Source organism: Bemisia tabaci, chromosome 1, assembly GCF_918797505.1.
Source record: "Bemisia tabaci chromosome 1, PGI_BMITA_v3".
NCBI classification, from domain to species: domain Eukaryota; kingdom Metazoa; phylum Arthropoda; class Insecta; order Hemiptera; family Aleyrodidae; genus Bemisia; species Bemisia tabaci.
In genome coordinates this window covers 48,584,936-48,606,137 of record NC_092793.1, presented here as the reverse complement: position 1 = coordinate 48,606,137, position 21,202 = coordinate 48,584,936, and the positions used below count along the sequence as shown (strand labels likewise).

General features: G+C 40.3%; 1 protein-coding gene across 1 annotated transcript; it reads left to right on the top strand.

Annotated features, from left to right (window-relative positions):
• The first annotated feature begins 870 nt into the window (after window positions 1-870).
• On the top strand, window positions 871-20,887 carry LOC109038814 (uncharacterized). The gene is made up of 14 exons (XM_019054013.2): window positions 871-1,601; window positions 3,996-4,056; window positions 4,656-4,818; window positions 5,647-5,792; window positions 7,553-7,726; window positions 10,162-10,260; window positions 10,863-10,968; window positions 11,422-11,565; window positions 13,262-13,770; window positions 14,932-15,120; window positions 15,648-15,715; window positions 17,474-17,575; window positions 18,079-18,242; window positions 18,892-20,887. Exons 1-14 carry the CDS (start codon window positions 1,529-1,531, stop codon window positions 18,967-18,969), a joined length of 2,076 nt encoding a protein of 691 aa, XP_018909558.2. The 5' UTR covers window positions 871-1,528; the 3' UTR covers window positions 18,970-20,887.
• The last annotated feature ends 315 nt before the right edge of the window (window positions 20,888-21,202 follow it).

Sequence of the window (21,202 nt, the reverse complement as noted above, 5' to 3'; positions counted from 1 at the left end):
TGCACCCCTCCCCCGCTCGCACGTTTACTTGATGGTTTTTATTGATGTTTCAAAACGAATGAGAAGGGGCCGGCAAGTAGGAAAATCCGGCCCTGCCATCCTTAACCGAGAAGAATCGACATGGACTAAAATTTTGGGGTCATATTTAGAAGTTCTCTGGTCGGGCTCAAATGAAGCCAGCCCCCTGGAAAATGAGTCTAGGAGTCCTAGTCTCTGGTCCGAAACGCTCCACAAGTCGACAGGTTTTCACCATCGCGGGTAACCGCGGATATTCGAGCATGCTCGAAACGGTCAAAATCAAGTGTTTTTGACCGTTTCTCGGCTCAGGACGTCTCGCCATGCTTAGGGACCACGCGCAACCAATTCTACGCTACTTACGTAGGATTCGACGCTAATCTTGAAATCTTTTATCCCGTGCCCGAATCGAAGAAAATCGACATGGACTAAAACTTCGGGGTCAAAATCGACAGTTCTCCGATCGGGCTGAACGAAGCCAATAGGTACCCTCGGAAATGACCAGCTGAGTTCGATTTTCCGTTCTAATGTTCCACGAGTTCATTGGAGCTCACAACTGCCGAACAAGAAAGTGAATTCTTAAAAACGGTCAAGATACTCGTTTCTCGGCGCAAGAAGCTCCGAACTATTAGGACAAGGGTGATTTACCCTGGAACACCCCTTCTGACCCAATGTAATATTATAAACGAAATTGGAACGTGGTGAATCACGATACAGGGTAGGTACCGTTTTTAGCTACCGATAATACAGCGTTCAGGTACCTCGGAGTTAACGAAGGGGGTTCCCCACAAGCTTTTTTTTTTTTTTTTTTTTTTTTTTTTTTTTACATCAAAGACAGAGAGCAATACCAAAATAGAAAAAAAAAACAAACCAAAATGTTTACACAACGACATCCTGACCCCCCGGTAACGTCCGTAGGGCATTCGCCGGTATCCTCGCAAGCTTGTGTCACCTATGCAGTATGCACATCGTAGGTAGTTGGCCAAGGAGTAGGTGAACAGAGGTGCATCTTATTGCCTACCAACTTGTAGCACGGCGTAAAGTTGAACATCTAATAGATCGTATTCGATACATCAAACAGGTGAGATTGTATCGATATCGATTGGTTCAAAACATAAACATAGCCTCAAAAGTCAATTTAGAAATCGGAGGGAACGGGTCTTTTGTAACAGATGTTTTATTCTTTTGAGTACCTAATGCAAATGCAAAGTGAAATTGTCAGAAAAGTTCTCATTTTCAGCTTTTCCAACTTAAATCCTCACAGCTTGGTTCGAGGTTATGTTCTATTGTTTTGAACCAAACGATACATCGAGCCGTTATCGAATACGGTCTATAATAGTTGATAGAAACTCTGAATCTAACGGCCGTGGACGAGGGGGCCGAAGTGTTGTGGACGCGTCTCCATGGATACACGAGCCGGTGTTGATGGATCGACCGGCGGGTTTTTTGACCCTGGACGAGGAGTTTGCGGTCGAGCGTCGTTACGAGTGGAGCGTGAGTGACATCGGGTGAAATGTCGGTGGTGTCCATGACGAGGTCTCAGTCCCTGGTCGAACAGAAAAAGCTCCAGTGGGCTCGGGAACGAGGTACGTCATCCAGGTACCAGTTACTTATCCCTCGGCAGTAGCAACTCTTGTAAATGAGGGGAAGATACATTGGTTCAAAATGCGTTTTAGGGGAAAAGGAACAATCTTTTTGGCGAACGGGTCGTTCAAGTATTACCTACGCAAGCTACTTAGGAGAAGGGGGCTTCGAGTTTTCCTTTTGAGGGGAGGGGGAAGGGGCCGAGCCCACTCCTATGCTGCCATACCAATGAAGAACGCCGCCGTATGAACATTCAATAGTATTGTCAAATTTCTCTTGATAAAGCATGTATTTTTGACAACGTTCATGGATATTTTTTATTGAAATTTTCACATATTTTAAATTAAATTGCATACAAAATTTACTGAAAATTTTGGAAAATAATATACGCAATTTTCCCAGTGAATTCGGTTTTTATCGGAGGAAACTTGGCAACGTCTGATGGCGTTCTGCCTTAGCACGTCAGTATGTAAAGCCTCCTATCAAGAAGAAAATAATGCGTCGAAATAAAACTACCTTTTTTCAGCTATTTTTCCAACTTTCCCGATTATATTCTGAAAAATTGGTGAAGGGATTGTCACTTGTAAGGCCGCAAAAGGATTGACCGTAATTCAAAAGGAGGGATGCTATAGATGCTTTTACACGGGAGGAAGGGGTTCAAAAAGTCGGCCAAAATGCCTCAGGCAATACCAGAACGGCCCCATTTTTCAAGAAGCGAGTGAGGAAAGGGATTTAGCAGAGAGGTACCGTGCCTATGGTACAACATGGGCACGTTCATGAAAGAGCTTGTTTGTATACCTACAGTACCCATAAACGGCAGGTAAGCCGTTCTGAAGGAAAGGAACAACAAGTTGGTACCTTTCCTCTGAAATTCGTCAAAATCCCTCGTTGACTTTACATTGTTTACTTACTTGTACTTGTTATTTTGTTTTATCTGAAGCAATGTTTACATCATTCTTAGAAAGAAAAAAAAAATTATCAGAGAAGAAACACCGATGCATAAAAAAGTTATTTAAAAAAGGGGGAAAGACCTGTGAATAAACTAAATAAAAGAAAGAATTCACATGTATCCAACTTGAAGCAGGCCATTGATACATTTTCGCAACATCCTGTCAAAGAAAAACCAATGGGTACATTTCTTTTCATATCTCTCAATTAGGGCAAAAATGTAATCGGTAGTAGGGACTTGGGACTATAAAAGTAAGCACAAATATTTTTCAGATTATCACGCTTCAGTCATAAAAAGCGCGACCGTCCTGACACGCCTAAAGGTTTATTGGAGTTTTGCGTTTTAAATCCTTCCAGAATATTCTAAATTCCGGCAGTGACTGCTGTACGATCATATGTTGATGTGAACACTTCACTCAACGGAATGGAACGTTTTGTAGCGATTTTCTTAGCCCCTAGCGGCCGTTTTGACGAATAAAAACACCTGTGACAGTTGTGACATCGGAACTGCATGACAGCATATTTTCGAAATATTTCGGGTGGAAAACGCATTTTGTTTTAACATCAAATACATTATTTATTCAACTACTTTGCTTTTCGCGCCGACCGACGTCAGGCGCAATGCGAGAAGTATTCATGCACTCTTGTAGGCGCTAATATGCTTTCCGCGCCGACTAGCGACCGCACCGTGTTAGGCGCAATGCGTGAAGCATTCCTACAGTCTTGCAGCAGGACCCCTTAGGAAAATAATAGGTTCTGTTCTATTGGAAATGTTATATGCTCTTTCATTTCAGCAAGAAGCATTTTTTTCCTCGTAAACTGGCCGGTTTTAAGCTAATTGCAGATTTCGTGGGAAAAGCGCGATTTCAAGCAAAATTCGACTTTTCTAGCCGCAAAGAGCTATCGTGATATCTTCTAAACTGGGAGTCTTAAATAATAAATTTAAAGTGTTTCTCATTTGAAATTTTGTGTTTTTCATGAAAGGTACATGACACTTTCCCTTAGGAATGATTGTTGTTGAGATGTAAGCGAAAATCAGTCGTCGGAGGCGGCGTATTTCGGCCCCCTAGCCCGCTTTTTGTCAAGATGGTGGATTGGTGGCCTTAGCGGCCAGGCAATGCCGGTAAAATTGTGTTATGTTTTTGTGGTGGCCTATTGCAGCATGATTCCGTTAAGAACCCTTCCTTATATTGGTTCTTTCAGAAAAATGCTACATTGAATTGACTATCTCATTTAGTCGGTTCAAAATGAAGTTAAGATATCCAAGGCACTCTGTTTTTTGTTAAACCAGCAGCTTCTTCTGTAGCCTTTCACTCGGATTTAGTCCTTTGAAGTAGACAGACACTATTTGGTAAATCGAATCGTCGGTTTATCTTAATCACTAAAAATAAAAATGAAGCCAGGTTGTCCTCCGGTAAATATTATCTATCTTTGTGATTTTGTTCCAGAAGAACTAGCAAATTTCTATGGTTTATGGGGATCTCAGTACGCAGCGCAAACGTCACTGAGGTAGGATTTTGGACGATCAGTTAATTCCTTGGCAAAGCTCCACAAATGTTTTCCCCATTCTGTTCCCTAGTCATAACGTATGTGTTCAGTTCATTCTAATTAATTTTCAAGTTCAGTTATTCAGACATCAAGGCGAAGAAACAGCTTTAATGGAAACCTCTAGTGAAATGAAGTAGTATACAAAGAGCGGCTGGTCATTTTCGTTACCTTTGGTTTCTTCTTTTTATTTTCGACGGTGTATTCGTCAATTTCATGGTTCTTGCAAATACTCAAAGCCATTCATATGTATGCTCGGGTAAAGCACCAAAGTTAAGAATTATTAAATTACGAGGCAATCGTTAAAATATATTCACATGCATCACCGCTAATTTTCAAGTATAAGCACAGTTGAATGTATAGCTAAGTTTGATCAAAAGAAAAAATTTCAGGTGGTATTTTCATTTTTTTTTTATGTATAAATAAAAACTTGGATTTCAGTAAATGTGATTGCAAATTCTTGAATGCCTCATCGCTTGATCAAATTGCTCATTCTAGCCCATGATTGTCTCCTAAATCTCCTCCTCAGTTAATTTTCGGTTTTTTTTTCTACCTCTGGACAGCAAAAACCAGTTCTTTTCTTCGACGGACTTGTATCAAAGGGATTTTGGAGCTGAGCACTGTATACCTGACTCTCCCTCTGATTCAAAACAAGAGCAACATAGCCTTCCCAAAAAACGTAGTCCAAGTCTCCCACCCATCCCATCAAAGGCTGCTGCGCGAAAGGTTTGCCTAATAAAATTGATCATTCAATCATTTTCATCATCTATTTTTCTTTCTCATCATCAATAATCCGAGTTTATCCAAAATTTGAAGCAAATATAAACATTTATTTCAGGAGGTACAGTTGAATATTAATTGAGGCCTTACTAAAGAAAAGAATTGCATCTTCTCCGACGTTGGTCAGCGAATTGATGATTTTAAAGAGAACTGCTTGGGTGGTAATTAATAATCAATAATATACTTATTACAGACGACGGAATACATCTCAATCGCTTGGCAAGCCTTCATCTGGCTCCATTGATGTTTGAGGGGCATTGGAGGACAAGGCGCATAAGTGCAGTTTTTGCTGTTTCGAGAAATACGTGTTTGAAGTTTCAAAATTACAAGGCTCCTTAGGTATGACAGAAATAAATTTCAAACTGACTTTTTGATGCTTAAAAACTGGAGTTAGGGAGCGAATTTTTCTCAGGATATGCATTAAGACTGTTTCACTTAAAATCTACATATAATATATCATTTTTTTTCAAAAACTGCTCCTATGCGTCTTGTGCTCCAAGCTACTCATTTCATCAGATGATTTTCATTCGGACGAAGGAAAAGGAATAAGATTACAGAAGTAAAGAATTTCAATGGCCAGTTTTACCTCTGTTGGTTTTTTTTTTTTTTTTTTTTTTGTTGTGCTTGAGAAGTTTGAATTGATTTACTTTAATGCGAACAGAAAGTGCTAATTTTGCACTCACGAGTTTATTGTAATGATTTTGGATGTGTTCAACTTGCAGTGCTTTAATTATACAGCCGCAATTTTGTGATATGCCTTCCTTCCTCCATTAGGATGTGAATTCAATTGGAGACCAGGACGGTAACGGGGAAGACAATGGAGAGGAAACATCTGGCTACAATAGCGATACCGGCGGAAACGAGGCAAATCAAGAATCGACGGATTTGAATCGATTGCCGAGATCGAACAGCCTTCAAAGGTAAGCACCCGAAGGTAAAGGCATGCCCACGGTGAAACTACTAGACCTTTTACCTATCTCGTTTGCTGTTTTTAAAAGCTCCACTCTCATTTTATTTTTTTGAGGGAAAAAAAATCAATATTATTCTATGAAGTTTCCAAAGCGTCCTCCTCGCACAGAAGAAAAATCAAGGGAGGTTCAAAGTTGATGCGGTGCGCTTACAGCCGTAAGGAAAGAAACGAGATGATGAATCCACCCAATCGTTGAATTCTCTGTGGATGGCATTAATGAAATAATTATTAAATCTGTTAAAGCATTTAATCATCTGAAAAAAGAAAACAATTTAGGACTAATTTTAGGTACTAACATGATTATTCGAAAAATATTATAAATTGGGTTGATATAGAGAGGGAGAGAGAGAGAGAGGGTTGGAAACGTCATGTCTGGAGTAATTTCTCGTGAAAGGGTTGGCATAAAGTATTCAAGCCCATCGACCAACAGGAGCGTTTATTTATTCACGGTCGTAAGGGCATCATGCCAGCCTAAAACTCGCAGACTAATCAAAAAGCTTCCCAACTTTCCTCCACTAAAAAGATAGGCATGGCTATACTCTGTCTATATAGGCATACTCTAGATGAAAGTAGTTTGCGGCGAAGAAACACGCCTGCCGGTTTAGGATTGAGACACAGGCCGGGGTATGTTGCGGCCCTAAATTGACAGAAGAAAAGTTTCCCTGGTAAAAATTGGCAGTAGAATCTGTGTTCCAAAATACCATAGACCTACAGCCGGCTGTAAGATTTCCAATAGCTTCTATAGCCGGCAACACAGTTTCTTATAGCCTTTTATAGCCGATGGCGATTAAGCAACAGCCTTGCGATAAAGTGTATGTTAAACGTTACTAATTACGGATGCGAGGACTTAGTGAGTTTTTGCATGGACTACCGCTCTCCTTTTGGGCCGCAGTATCTTGATTTATTTTGCGAGGGAAGCTCCGTACTTTTGAACGATGCCTGCCATTCTTAATATGTTGGAGCGCCTTCAATTTTTTATGATACTGTGCAATACTTCAGGTGTGAAATAGTTGCTTCAAGCGCCGTGGTACGCTGCGGCGCGGCGCGGCGGGCGGGCAGCCAGCGCAAACCGCGCATTGGCGCCTACATACCTAACAGGGATACTTCACGCATTGCGCAATGCGTGAAGTATCCCTGTTAGGTTTGTAGGTGCCAGTGCGCCGCCGCTCCGCTTTGTGTTAGGCTCTAGTATTTAATCTCGTGAAGTCAGCGTTTTTCAACTCATGACTTTGAAATGTTTGCACACCCTGTATGGATTATTCTCATTTTAATTGATGGGAAAAAAAAAATGTGGTAAAGGAAAATATAATGTGCGTTTTGTAAATATTAAGGTGATTCCGTACAAACTTAAGGATTTACAAAGCACACAAATTTCTACACGATTTCTTATAGCTTTTTATAGCCGATGGCGAAAAAGCAACAGCCAGGCGATAAAGTGTAAAGCCCGGCGATAGGAACTATAGCCCGGCTGTATAATTTTGTATAGCTTCGTGTAGCCCGGCCGTATGATTTTTTCCACTTTCTACAGCCAGTTATATGATTTTCTATCGCCTTCTTCAGTCGGCTATAAGAACTCCTATGGTATTTTGAAACGCAGCTCCTATCGCCAATTTTTACCAGAATTGGTTTGACCTGCTCGTCTTGTCTCTCCGACGCAACCCGTTTTTTAGTGAATTATATAAAAGAAGCTTGTATTTGTTTGGCTTACAGGAGGTCATCGGTAAAGAGCCTTAACGAAGGCCAGAGTGAGGTCAGTGCGCGGTCCTCTTGGGGTGAGAGGATGAGGATCAGCCAAAATTGCATGGTTGACATTAAATTCCCGCAACTGACGGGCGACGGCTCCGAGGTCCCTTATTGGCTAGAAAAGAAACTGGACCAGATGAGGTAAGCCGAGTGTACCCACAAGCAGGCACTTGATTAAGATCCGAACTTACCTCTTAGATTCCCAAGACTTTTTTTATGCGCAAAGTCCCGAGTTAGGTCTAATTGGCCAGTATATTTAAATACGCATTGATTTGGATGGTTTTTGAAGTGGATTGCATTTTGCAAAAAGGAACCACTAGCATTGCAATGTTGCTAAGATTGTGCAGCTTCTTTTGTCTTGGAGGAAAAACCCGATTATCCCTTAATAGTTTCTATTCTACTCGCTAAAAACTGTAAATTTAAGACAAAAATTACCATCTAAATTTCATAGCTTTTCACAATTTCCGCAATTTTATTGCAAATGATGAAGTTGCACAATCTTAGCATCATTGCAATGGTAGTGGTTCCTTTTTGCAAAATGCAATCCAAGTATGATTCACGTTATTTCTATGTTTTTGAGGCTAAGGAATAAATTTTTATTTTTTTTCACCTTTTTGGTATACTAGTGCTTTCTCGCTCCCCCCCCCCCTCTCATCCGCCATATGCGCCATGCGCCATATGCGCTTGGGATTTCAAGGAGTAGTTGTCAAAAAAAGATTAACTAACGCGACACAAGTCTTACTCTTACCAAAATACCAATTTTTAAACGTGCTCCCTTTGAGGCGATTGAGAGATTTCTTAACTTTCTTTTTTCGAAATGATCGTTAAAGACGACACATCATAGCATATTTTGAGCAAACTCAACCTAGCTGCTCTCCGCTTTTAAAAGCAAGAGGTACCTCACCGTGCGTTGATGACGGCGCGTAGATACAATTATTCGTGCTTGATGGATGTTTATGTTGCATCTGCGAAATTGAAGGCGCGATGGCGCGAGTCGTGAATTCGCAGTGCTTTAATTCGGTACACGGAGAAAAAAAACTCGTGCGTGGGACCCGAGGTTTAGGTCATATGGATCTCTGAAATTTTCAGATTGAGCATCTGAACACTTCAGGTCTAGCTGCCGGGGATCGGATCACACATCTGAAACTACAGTTCTTACACCGGAAGTACTTCAGATGTGAGAACCGAAGTACTTCGGATGTGAGAACCGAAGTACTTCGGATGTGAGAACCGAAGTACTTCAGATGTAAGAACTGAAGTTTCAGATGTGTGATCCGAACCTCGGCAGCTAGACCTTAAGTGTTCAGATGCTCAATCTGAAAACTTCAGAGATCCATATGACCTAAACTTCGGGTCCCACGCACGAGTTTTTTTTCTCCGTGTAGAAAAGTTAAAAACGAAGCCTTCGAATACGTCTCTCCTATCTTCAACTACCTTGAGTTCTTTCTTTTCAATGACGTAGGCACTAAGTACTAGTACTCATTCATTTATTGTTTCCTGAATTGAAGCAGTGTTCTTGAGAGTGTGGCGTCCTTTCCCAAGAATGCCTGTTAAGCTGAGGGAGGGGTGTTGCTACTTAAACTTTTATGGTTTTCTTACAATGGCGCTACCTACCGATACAGTAGAGCACACAATCGATTTGAGAATGCATTCTAGTCTGTCTAGCATGACAAAAACACACAGACTGGGATCGAACGTAGCTGAATTCATCACAAGTAACCTCGCTACCTGATTTCAAGGAGTATTTTCCTCGAGCAAGACAAGCAAATAAAGTCCCAAGTGATATATTCATTTTAACACACTTCCTCTTTAAAGTTGCACGGAAGATATGATGCCCGCAACAAAAATTTAAAAAAAGGTTTTCGAAGTTCGAAAACTTCTAAGCTCCTCAATAGTGATTGCAATACATGTTTACACTGAAAAAAACACTCCGGCCGTGGAAGCCGTACTTACGGGCTATATAGAGATACCGTCCGTGTTCCGGCCTCTGAGCCCGGAACACGGACGGTATCTCTATACAGCCCGTAAGTACGGCTTCCACGGCCGGAGTGTTTTTTTCAGTGTATTTTCCGATAAATTAGAAAGGGGTTGAGAAGCGCATGGGTTGATTCGTTGATTTGATTGGGTTAGCTAAACTGATACTTCTGACACTGGGGCTGTTTTTTTCAGCTTTAGTATTTAAATTATTATTGGTAGGTACCTAGTTATTGAGATTATAAACATGGAGCCTTGAAGTAAACCATAAGTTTTCAGAAACCCATGGTGGTGTCCATGGTGCCATCGGTGCAGTTGACAAAATGGAGTACCAAATAATTAATGAAGTGAGAAGACAAGAAACAAGAATAAGAAAGAAAGATGATGAGAAAAGTAAGCAAAAACAGAGGAGATAGTAGGGGCGAAAGGGAGAAAAGGGAAAACAGGAGAGGAGGAATGTGAGATGAAAAAGGGGGCTTATGAAATGATGAATGATCGTAAATTTTTTCTTGCTGTTGACACAATTATCTCATTTAATGAAATTTGATTTCAAGTACTTAAATAATTGATCAGACTGTTTTTATCAACTCTATTTACTACAGTTGCGATTCTCTCAGAGGGAGAGCAGATGGGATGCCGGCTAAACATGTTGAATTTAGGGGCAGCACTGATACCATATGTTCTCAAGATGGTAGCACCAGGTAATTTCCTTTTACTTTTATTTTTCATTACTATGTCAAATAATGGAGAAATTTAAAGGAGCTTAAAGAGTCCAAGATTAAAAGATGTGGCTTGAGGCCATAATCGTCGTAAAAACCTAAAAAATAAAAAAAATCGCGATTGAATGAGCAATTGATAAAAAAAAATAATTGAATGATCAAACAAAGAAAATTAACTGACCAGCACACAACACCAAATTACAAAATTGAAGCATTTAAATTGTGTATGCTGAAATAAAATAATCTTCAATTTAATGTCGCAAATTTGAAGTCAGGTCGCAACGTTGATGCAATAACCGCAAAAACAAGCGACGAGAACTACAATTCACATCTTGGTTATGTTCTTCCATTTTGCCCCCCCCCCCCCCCCCTCACTTTAATCAGAGGCCAAAGAATCCTGCTATTTGTCGATAAATCTTTACCGAGCGCGAAGTAAAAGAGCAGTGGTTATTCCTCTCTAATTTACCCTGCTGATCGTGGGAAGGTAGGCGATTAAAACTCACATTGGATAAAGCTCCAATTCGGTGCGCCTTCAAATTTTCGACCAGCAACAGTTGTTACCATTTATTCACCTTTGATTTCAGGTCCTTTATTCGGGGGCAGAACGTACCTTTGACCGCTGAGGAATTAATTGAGAGGGAGAGAAGGCGACAGAGAGCGTTGGAACATCAAAACGCAATCAAAGAGCAGGTGTGTATTTGTGTAACTAGATCGAATTGCGAAAAAAATTCTTTGAGAAAGTGGAAGAAAATTATTCAAAAATTTTCCAACAAATTGATTTTGATTGAAGGAAATCTGGCAACGTCTAAAGGCTTATACGGCATTTTTCCTTCCAGCTGAATTCCGTTGCGATCCCTCATCGGGCGATAATTATTTCATCTCACTCTCTTGTCGTGGGGTTGCATATTCATCTGTTAATAGGAGACTTTTTCTCGTATCAGATTTAAATAACCGTTTCATCGTGGTTTCATCTCCTGATGAATACCGGAATACTTCGTAATGCCAGCAGAGGGTAGGAGCAGGGGCCAGTAGGGTAGCAAGGTATCTCTAAATGTTAGCAGTCAGCGGACTAGCCTACATCCTCGATTGCTGTAGAATTCCTTGTAGGTAAGAGATAAATTATCATAATTCGATTATTTTCAGCTCACCGAGAAGGAGCAAAAAAAGCGAGAGGAAAAAGAACGAAAGCTTCGAGAGGAGATGGAAGAAGAAATTCGCATTCGAAAACAACAGGAAATCGAGAGGAAACGGATGGAGGCAGAAGAATTTAAAAGAAGATTCAAACAGGTAAATTTCAAGCAAGCGAACATAGGGTTCTCTTTTTCCCACTATATTAGCACGAAAATTCATGTGCGCTTAAGGCATATCTGTATCGCACAATATTAACCATGGTACAGATAATTAAGGCATTTCTTGGTAAAAGGGCGTATGAAACTTCCAATGCTGCTAATATTGTGCAACGTAGTTCTCTAGTTGTAAGTAACTTATCGGAGAGTTCTGCTATGAATTTTCCCTGAGTCTGCTGAGTCGAAGATTTCAGTGGGTTCCTAAAAAGGATTTTATGGGGATTCATCGGAATCCAAAGGATGGGAAAGTGGACCTTTAGGTTCCTATAGAGTGAATAAAGAGACCACCAGGAACCCAGAGGTAGCCTAAGGAACCTAAGGGAATCCTTAGGCCTCCTGGAGGGACTTAAGTTCTTGATTTCCCATGAAAACCTATTTTAGATTTTCAATGGGTTCCCATAGGAACCTGTGTAATATTTTTACGGGATATTTTCGACAGCTTCATCATCAAGCGGATCTACGTTTTGACTATCGAAAGTAATTTTTGGAATGAATGAATTCTAAATTTGAGAACATCGTTCTTGGGTGAACTTTTCCCTCTGAAATGAGAATTTCAGTTGGCTCTGAAATTATCGCTCGTGAAAAAATCACCAACTCTGGCTAACTTTTGCACCATATCGGCAGGGTTGTCACAACCAGGAAATAACGGGAAATGCTGGAAAATTTTTAAAAGCCAGGAAAAACCTGGAAACGTCAGGAAAAATGACGATAGTGTCAGGGAAAATGACCATAGTGTCAGGAAAAAATTGTTAATCCACCTTTATTTGCTTTCTAGAATGGGTTTGACGTATCAAAAAACACATTTTGCCGGAGAACTATCTCAAATTATTTATTTTTAACCATGCCGCATATCTTCAATTGTCAGGGAATTTTACCAGGATGTGTTCGGGAAATCAGGGAAATGTCAGGGAAATTCAATGTCCAAAATCTGTGACAACCGGATACGGAGGGTAGCAGTGCGGGGTCTCAGGAAAATACCTCCTCCTATATCCTCTGTTGGGTTTAGATTCTGACGGCAGAGTCTCAGTCTCGCAATAACACTGAATTATTGACGATTCATTATTATTTAATTTTTGTTTCCGGTTGATAATGAAATTGAAATTATTTCGAAACGTTCCGGGTTTTTCTTTTGATTTGTTCCCTTCTTGCAGCCTTCTCCCAAATTAAGTTGTTATTTTGTCATGTGTTTTTGGCTGCACTGAAAAAAAATTCTTGGTGTTTTTACCAAGGTCCGTTGGTACCTTTACCATCTCACTTTTTTTACCAATTATTGATAATTTTACCAAGACAGACTGGTAAGCTTACCTAAAAACCGGTATTTTTACTATTTTTTTCAAGTAAGAATACCACTTTTATTGGTAATAAATTCCCGGTAACTTTGCCATTTTATCTTGGTAATTCTACCACAGTCGACAAAAAATATTGGCGTTTTTACCGGGGTCCAGTAAAATTACCGAGAAAGTCGATAATTTTACCGAGATTTCTCGGTAAAATTATCGACGTGGTAATTTTACCAAGAAAAAACTGGGATCAAATAGAACCCTGAATTCTTGGTAATTTTACCCTTTTCTTAGTAAATACACCAATATTTTTTTTCAGTGTGATTAAGTTGTTCTTCATTCTAACGGCGTTTACAGGAGCAAGAAATGCGGAAGGCGGAGGTGATGCAGGAGGCCTTGCGGCAAGCGGAGCGGCTGGCGAAGGAGGCGAAGACCCGGCTGAAGATCAAGCCATTCCACTGCGACACCCCGACAGCGGCGGCGATGCCAGGACCGACCAAGACGAGGAGAACGAAGCCGAAGCGGAGCCACCCGCAACCGCCTCCCCGGAGTCCCCGGGTCCTGGAACCGGACCCCGACCTGGACCCGGATCTCCACTGGAGCGAGGGGCCGCGGGAAAGCCAGAGGGTCCCGGGGGACAGCGGAAGGGTCCTGGAGGAGAGCGAGAGGGTGGCCGAGTACGAGTCCGGTGCGGAGTCGGCGTGCAGTCTCGGGAGTACGGCCGCCTCCCTGTCCATCACCGTCAAGACCTCCAGGGACTCCCAGGTCAGCGTCTCCCTCTCGCCCAGCAGGGCCCAGGGGATCCCTTCTCCGGAGCAGAAACCTCGACAGATGGTCGATCGCGCCACGCAGACTGATTCCGAACGGTAATATACTCAGATAAACATTTCTGTCACTGATAATAAAGTTGAGGGAAAAAAACCACTAAGAAATGGCCCGAACTGTACTGCCGTGCTAAGGAAAAACGCCGTATGAACATTCGAGAGTTGCCAAATTTCCTTCGATAAAATGTTTATTTATGAAGAAAATTATGAATATTTTTCCTTGAAATTTTTAGGAACTTCAGGTGAAATTGCGAACAAAATTATCTGAAAAATTAGAAGGAAAATATTTACAAGTTTACCAGTAAATTCGTGTTTTATCCAAGGAAATTTGGCAACGCCTGAAGGTTCATACGGCGTTCTTCCTTAGCACGGCAGCGTACTGCCGTGTAAAGGAAAAATACCGTATGAATCTTCAGGTGTTGCCAAATTTCCTTTGATAAAATATGAACTTCCTGGTAAATTTATGAATATCTATCCTCAATTTTATTTTAGATATTTGGTTCTCAAGTTCATCTTCAGTTTCTGAAAAATTCAAGGGCAATTGTTCATAACTTTTCTCAAATATGGAAATTTTAACAAAGAAAATGGCAATTCTCGAATGTTCGTACGGCGTTTTTCCTTAGGACGGCAACTGCATCGTGTTTTGAGTGAAATTTCATCTAACCCTAACCTTACTCGATGTGGAAAGATATAAAAAGAGTGCTTAATTTCGTACCTTGTCCATTAACATCTTCATTTTTACAGTGTACCTATTAAGCTCACACTGCGCTGTGTGTCAAATGGACTTGAGGGGTGGTGAACAAGGCGCATTAGTGCAGTTTTTCCTATTTCGAGAAATACATATTTGAAGTCTCTAAATTACATCGACCCTCATGGCGGAAAAAAGGTCCCAACTGAATTTTTGATGCTTAAAAATTGGAATTTGGGGGCGAATTTTTCACAGAATATGTGTCAAGACTAGTTTTACTTCTAATCATTAATATGTCAATTTTTTCAAAAATTGCACTTATGAGCCTTGTCCTCCGAGCCCCTCGTTTTGTAATTAGGAACTAGGATTTCTAGCTCATCCACAAAGACACGTCTGTGATGGGAAAACAAATGATACGTACGTTGTTACTGAACGGAGCCAGATATTGTAGTTCCCGATTTCAAAATGGAGTCCAACTAATGTGGAGTTTGATAGAAATGTCTTGGCGTTGGCAGGGATCCGTATCACAGACAGTGTCGACTTCCCTTGCGGTACAGGAGCCAGGGTCGACCACGTGTCCAGCCTCTGAACGAGCGACCCAAATGGGGTGTCAACAGACCGGGCGTCCGCTACATCAAGCAGAGCGAGAAAGATCCTCACTACCAGAAATGGCGACGGCGACGAATCAGCTCAGAGACCAACAAGTAAGCTCATCATGACCTCTGCACCCATCTGCATGACCTTTTGGGCTATATTTATGGTAGTTCTTTGACCGGCTCCTTCTCTTAGAGAAACCTCTCGAGATTTACATTATAATTCAGGGAAGTCTCAGGAGTTGACATAGAATGCGAACATGACATTTTTACATCAGGTTATAAGTAGTTCTTATCAATAAACTAATTAATCAGTCATTAATACTGCCGCGCTAAGGAAAATTGCCGTATGAGCCTCCAAGCGCCGCCAAATTTCCTTTAGTAAATAACAAATTTTCGGAAAAATTTGTAAATATTTTTCTTCCAATTATTCAAATAATTTTGTTTGCAATTTCACCTAAAGCTCCTGAAAATTTCAGTGGCAAATATCCATAGCTTTCCCAAAAAATGAACATTTCATCGAGGGAAATTCGGCAACTCTCGAATGTTCATACGGCGTTTTTCCCCAGCACGGCAAAAGGAAGATGTATCACCTACCTGTACATCATCTAATTCAACCGTTAATTCTGTTTTTCCAGATCGTCCTCAACGTCACCGACAAGGAGGATATATGGCTGTGAATCAAATGCGGAGAATGCGATCTCCGGTAAGTCTCCAATTTCGATTTTTAATGAGTCTGGATAGCTTAATTTCAATGATTCCAATTGCATGAATCTGGATAACTTGGTTCCGACGGTTAAAAATTGTTGCTGCTATTTCTGATTGTTTAAAAAAGCCAGCAGTCAATACAAAATGTTTCGAAGACAATATTTGTCACAGAGAGACCATTTTTTACAGTTATAAACTTAGCTCTTCACAGAGCAATAAAATAGTGCATACTTACGATGCACAGTGTTCCTTAACATAAGTGGTGGGCAACCCTCCCCTGCCCCTCTTCCAAACTTCTCTTCCAGAGGGGTTTGTCTCACTTTACTCGTAGTCGAATAGTTTCAACGAATAACTCAAGTGTTGCGTTTGGTGCAATGCGAGAAGTATTCATGCAGTCTTGTAGGTGCTAACGCCGACCGCACTGTTTGGCGGAATGCGTGAGGTATTCATGAAGTCTTGCAGGCGCTGATATGAGTTAGACGCCGACCGCACCGTGTTTGGCGCGATTATTCGAACTCGCGTTAGGATATTCGCGGCATCCAACAATTGGGCTTGTTGGCTCCAGGCCCATGATGTGTTTCGACGCCGTATGAACGTTCCAACGTTGTCTTGTTTCTCCCGATAAAATATTTTTTTCCGAGAAAAGGTAGAAAAGATCTCTACGTTCGCTTTTTGAAATTGAATGGACTATTAAACAAGGTACGATTTTAATCACTCTGATACATGATTCTTCACCAAAATTTCTCGTAGAACACGATTCGCGCAACGAAAACTAATGAAATCAACTTCTAGCAAAGATAGTATTAACGTTTCTATTGTCCATTGGTTTCGGGAACTTTGAATAGCTGGTCACAAGAAAAACAAAACCATACACGAGTCAAATTGCGCGCTAAAACGGCTTTAGCCGTTTCGTAGTTTCTTTCCCACACTGTGCTGTTCAAAGTGTGTACAGCTTGAGCTGAGCGTCAAGATTGAGGTTGCCATACTTTCATATTACTGAGACCGTCAAAGTGACGATTGGCGTGCAATTTAATCCAAGTAAATTAGTATTGGATTTCGACTCGAAGGAACGGAATTACGGAATGAGTCAGTTGCGCTGGTCACAGAATTGTGTTTTGATGCTTGATTCTAGCAGATTATCTAAAAATATTAAGATCAGTCCAAACCGCAACTTTCTACGTTCGATATTAATCGAGACATGGCCCTTTGAAAAGTTGGATTTTTTGACTTCATCCACCGCGGTAGTGACACCCTTGGTTTCTTCCACCTTGCTTTCATCCGCGTTTCGCGTGGAGTAACCAGTGCTAATGTGTGTCTCCCCGACTGATAAAACCAAGGTAGAAGAAACCAAGGGTGTCACCACCGCGGTGGATGACGTCAAAAACCCGACTTTTCAAAGGGCGATATCTCGGTTAATATTGAGCGTAGAAAGTTGCGGTTTGGACGGATCTTAATATTTTTAGCTAATCTACTAATGTAGAATCAAGCATCAAAACGCAATTCTGTGACCAGCGCAGCTGACCCATTATATTGCAGTGGCGTGGCGTGAATAATCAATCATCGATATCTCGCCATTTGAAGCTATGGTAATAAGAATCGATTACTAAGGTGTTCGCTGCGAACACCCTGATAATCGATCTTTTTCCATAGGTTCAAATGGCACCACAATCGATATATCGCAATTCACGCCACGCCACTGTTATATTGTGATTATGAGTATTACTAATGTGTGACTGTTGATTAATCATTAATCTAGGCGAGAAAAACACGATCGTAACACGCGAGACGTACGGGAGGAACCAGGATTCGAGCGAGGAGGGCAGCACTTATTATTCAAGACCTCGAATCATCGAAAGAGGTACTCAAAAACAATTAACCTCACGAAAATTTAGCTCAACGTTTCTTCATAATACTCCCGTCGAATCCGACTTCATAACTTAAATAGTTACGATGAGAAAAGAAAAGAAAAAGAAACGTACTTCAATCGTGATCTTGCAAAATCTCCGCACTTTTTGTATTTTATTAGGAGCGTATTTGGTCATTGACAGATAATTTATGCATTAGAGGGTAGACTGCCGTGCTTAGGAAGAACGCCGTATGAATATTTGAGAGTTGGTAAATCTCCTCGAATAGGTAAAACATAGGTAAATCAAATCCTAGTGTCTACTCCTGAATCCTTCAATTTTTTCCCCCACTCAAGGTCCTATCCAAGATTCGGGAAAGCAAAGTTTTTCGTCCCTCGAAAGAAGGGTGTTAATTTTGAATTAAAAAAAAAAAAAAACATTTATCATTCATTTTTACATTTGCTTCTCTTCTATATAGTTATAAAATTGTCTTTGTAAATTCTTATGCTTTGATTAGATGATTATGGAGGGTCAGCAACGAGCATACGAGTAGAGAATCAACAAAAAAGTAAGTCAAATAGTTGCTCAGAGCCTTGTCTTACATCAGAATTTCGCACACAGTCCCGAGAAAGAGGTGACAGCAGTATGTATTCCCGAATACCACCGTCTATCCATCACAGAGTAAGTAGAAATTCATGACCATGTTTTTTTTTTTTTTTATAAATTATCAATCTCTGAACGACGCTTGCACATCATTTTGCGGATCCACCATTTAGGACTCATCCATTCACGAAATCACCAGCATGTATAAGAGGAGAAATGAACAGAAAAATAAACAAGGAATGATGGTTCCTTATTTCAAAATCTAGTTCGACTCAAAGTTAATTCTCCAGAGAAAGAACGTGAATCTATCCTAGGTTTGCGAAAATGCCCCAAATAAGTCAATTAAAAAAAAAATAAAAGTGCTCCTGCAATTTCCGTCCAGAATTTTGCTGATGTTTGCGCGTAATCAGAATAAGTATCTGTAATATTTTAGTTAGATAGTTTCCCTGTAAGGATAAAATTTACGAGTGTAAAAATTGAATTGTTGAAATGAGATTCGTCTGAAAAACAACTAATGAACAGTTCGCATGGGATTCCTCTCAGCCAAAGAGTGATGAAAAGTAGGTAAAAATTGATTACCTCATAAATAGGCTAAATTACTTCCCAAAAGCTTTCCCCGGACGTACCGTCTGAATTTTAATTTTTATTGTATTTTTTAATTTTTTTCTCCATTGACTACTTACACATTTCGTCCTCTTTATCACGGGTTCTCTTTTTATTTTTTCAGGAGGGCAAAGAGAGGACCAGACGAGCCCCTGGCCTTTATAGGAATCACTCTCCTTTGTCGTCCGACGGATCGCTGTAAATTAAAATCAAAGTTTCATCTCAGTGTAGCTGAGATTTTCTCTCTTGACGGAGCTATGTGTGCCTCTAATTCCTGTGAGGAAGTGAGAGTTAGTGAAATAAGCCCCCCCCCCCCCCCAGCTTTTAGGTATAATCCCAAATGTGTAAGTGTCTGAAAGTGCAAGCCCCAAAAGCGCAAAATAAATCGGCCTAGGATAGTACTGTATGCGACGAATACCGATCAATATCGTAACGCCTGGCTACAACTATTCGGGCTCCACGGATGCCCGTGTCGCATATACACGAGAGTGAAGGCGTTTTTATTCTCCGCGCACTTAGCTTTTAACGCGTGACACGGCGGCGGCGAACTGTAATGCGAGAATTCTGTCTACCCTGTCTGCCTCAGTTTTGATATCGCGATGCGTGGAGCATGTTTTGAAGAGTGACTTTTCATGCCCACGAAATGTTTTCGTGAAATAAACGAAAAATTGAAGGCGCTCCGTCCTTTTGGATCCTCGCAGTACTGTCCGCGATTGAGTTGCTGTGCAGAAGGCGAATCAAAACGCCTTCAATTACGTGCGTATGCAACACGGACATCCGTAGAGCCCGAATAGTTGCGTCCAGGGGTTACAAAAAAATTAGCTTATTTATCGCATGCGATATTATCCGAGGGTGACTCACTTGTTTTTCATAAACATCAACTTGACTGAAGCGTTGGCTATTGTGCCGATGAAGTAACCTATCACTGATTTTTATCATGACGTCATTGTCATCATTTTTTTATGGCCTTAAGTTCTTAACGTGAAATCTCAGGTAAGGCGTTGACATATATCAAATCTTTGTTTCTTTCTATATTTTCTTATATTTAGGTAATTGAGCTTTTGGGTCATGCGTTTCTCTCTTTAGGAGTTTGTGCCTTCAAACATTTGCGCTTTTGAGAGTGCCGTCCGGCCGGTAAGTGGCGCAATTCCGAGTGGAAGTTATACTTCAGGAAGCGTACTTCAGGAAGTCGCTTTAAGGATTGCGGCAGTAAGAAACCTGAAGTATAGTTAAACATGCTCAAAGGGAATTTTGGAGGCGCTTCGAAGCAATGACTGTTCGAAAGTCCTTAAAAAAGTGTTATAATTGACGGAATGGGAAACTATTTTTTGTTATTGCTTTAAGTAAAAGTTTCCTCTACTAATAAAATCTTAAAAAGACTTAAAAAGAATTTGTTAGGACAAAACCCCTGTAAATTTTTAAAACTTTTCAGGGAGTTTTTTTTTAACATTTTCAATATTTAGAATTACGGCAAATTTTGTAAACGTTTCTTATTTAAACTACACTTCATGTAAATTTTACTATAAAATAATCAAAAAAGGGATTTTCCTTTGTATTACGGTTTTAAACGTTAATTTCACCCATTTTTCTAGTTTGTTTGGAAGTTGTCTTTTTTTAAAAGTTGAAATATTATGAATATGTATATTAACAATCGTTTCTACCATTGACTACTACCTGCCGATAGTACAGGAAAGTCATTGAAAACGGTCTATTGAATGGCTGCACACAATTGTAACAAAAAATGAACATATTCTCTGCAAAGAGCTGCCACTCTCTCTTTTTAAATTGTGCAAATATGTCGCTGTATTCGTCCAATAATCAGCTGGAAAAATTATGAGCAGATTTAAGCGTGGAGGCAATAAACAAATACCAATTTGCCAAATATTTTTTAAATTACCCGTTATACACCTTATTCATTTCCTCCTAATAGACTCTGTAGAAGACTGTTATTTGATCAATGCTTTTATTTTATATTCAGACTTAAGGACTTCATACAAAAGGTATGACGGCCTAGATTTACGCCTTGAAACATATTCTTCGTCAGATTAAAATGAAATAACGTTACACGTAATTTTAATCTCTGTAATTAATGTTTGTTTTCATTAAAAGTTGTACTTTTGTTCAAACTGAAATTGTTTTCAATCTCATCTTTAATTTTAAGCATAACACCATCAAACACTTCTCAGCATTCGGTGTCGGGCTGTGTTCCTCCTATAAGCGGTGAAGTCGCATGGAGCCCATAGTCAGTGGAGAGATTCCTTAAAAGTTCCGGACCAGAATAATTGCGATTTTTTGGGACTGGGAGGGCACTGAATGTTTTATTGCTCTTACAGCAAAAGATCACCTTTGCTCGATTTAAAATTTCTCATATTTTCATGATTTTTTGCAGGAGATTAACTGCTTTATGTTTTTACCTCAGAAAAGTGGAAACGTTT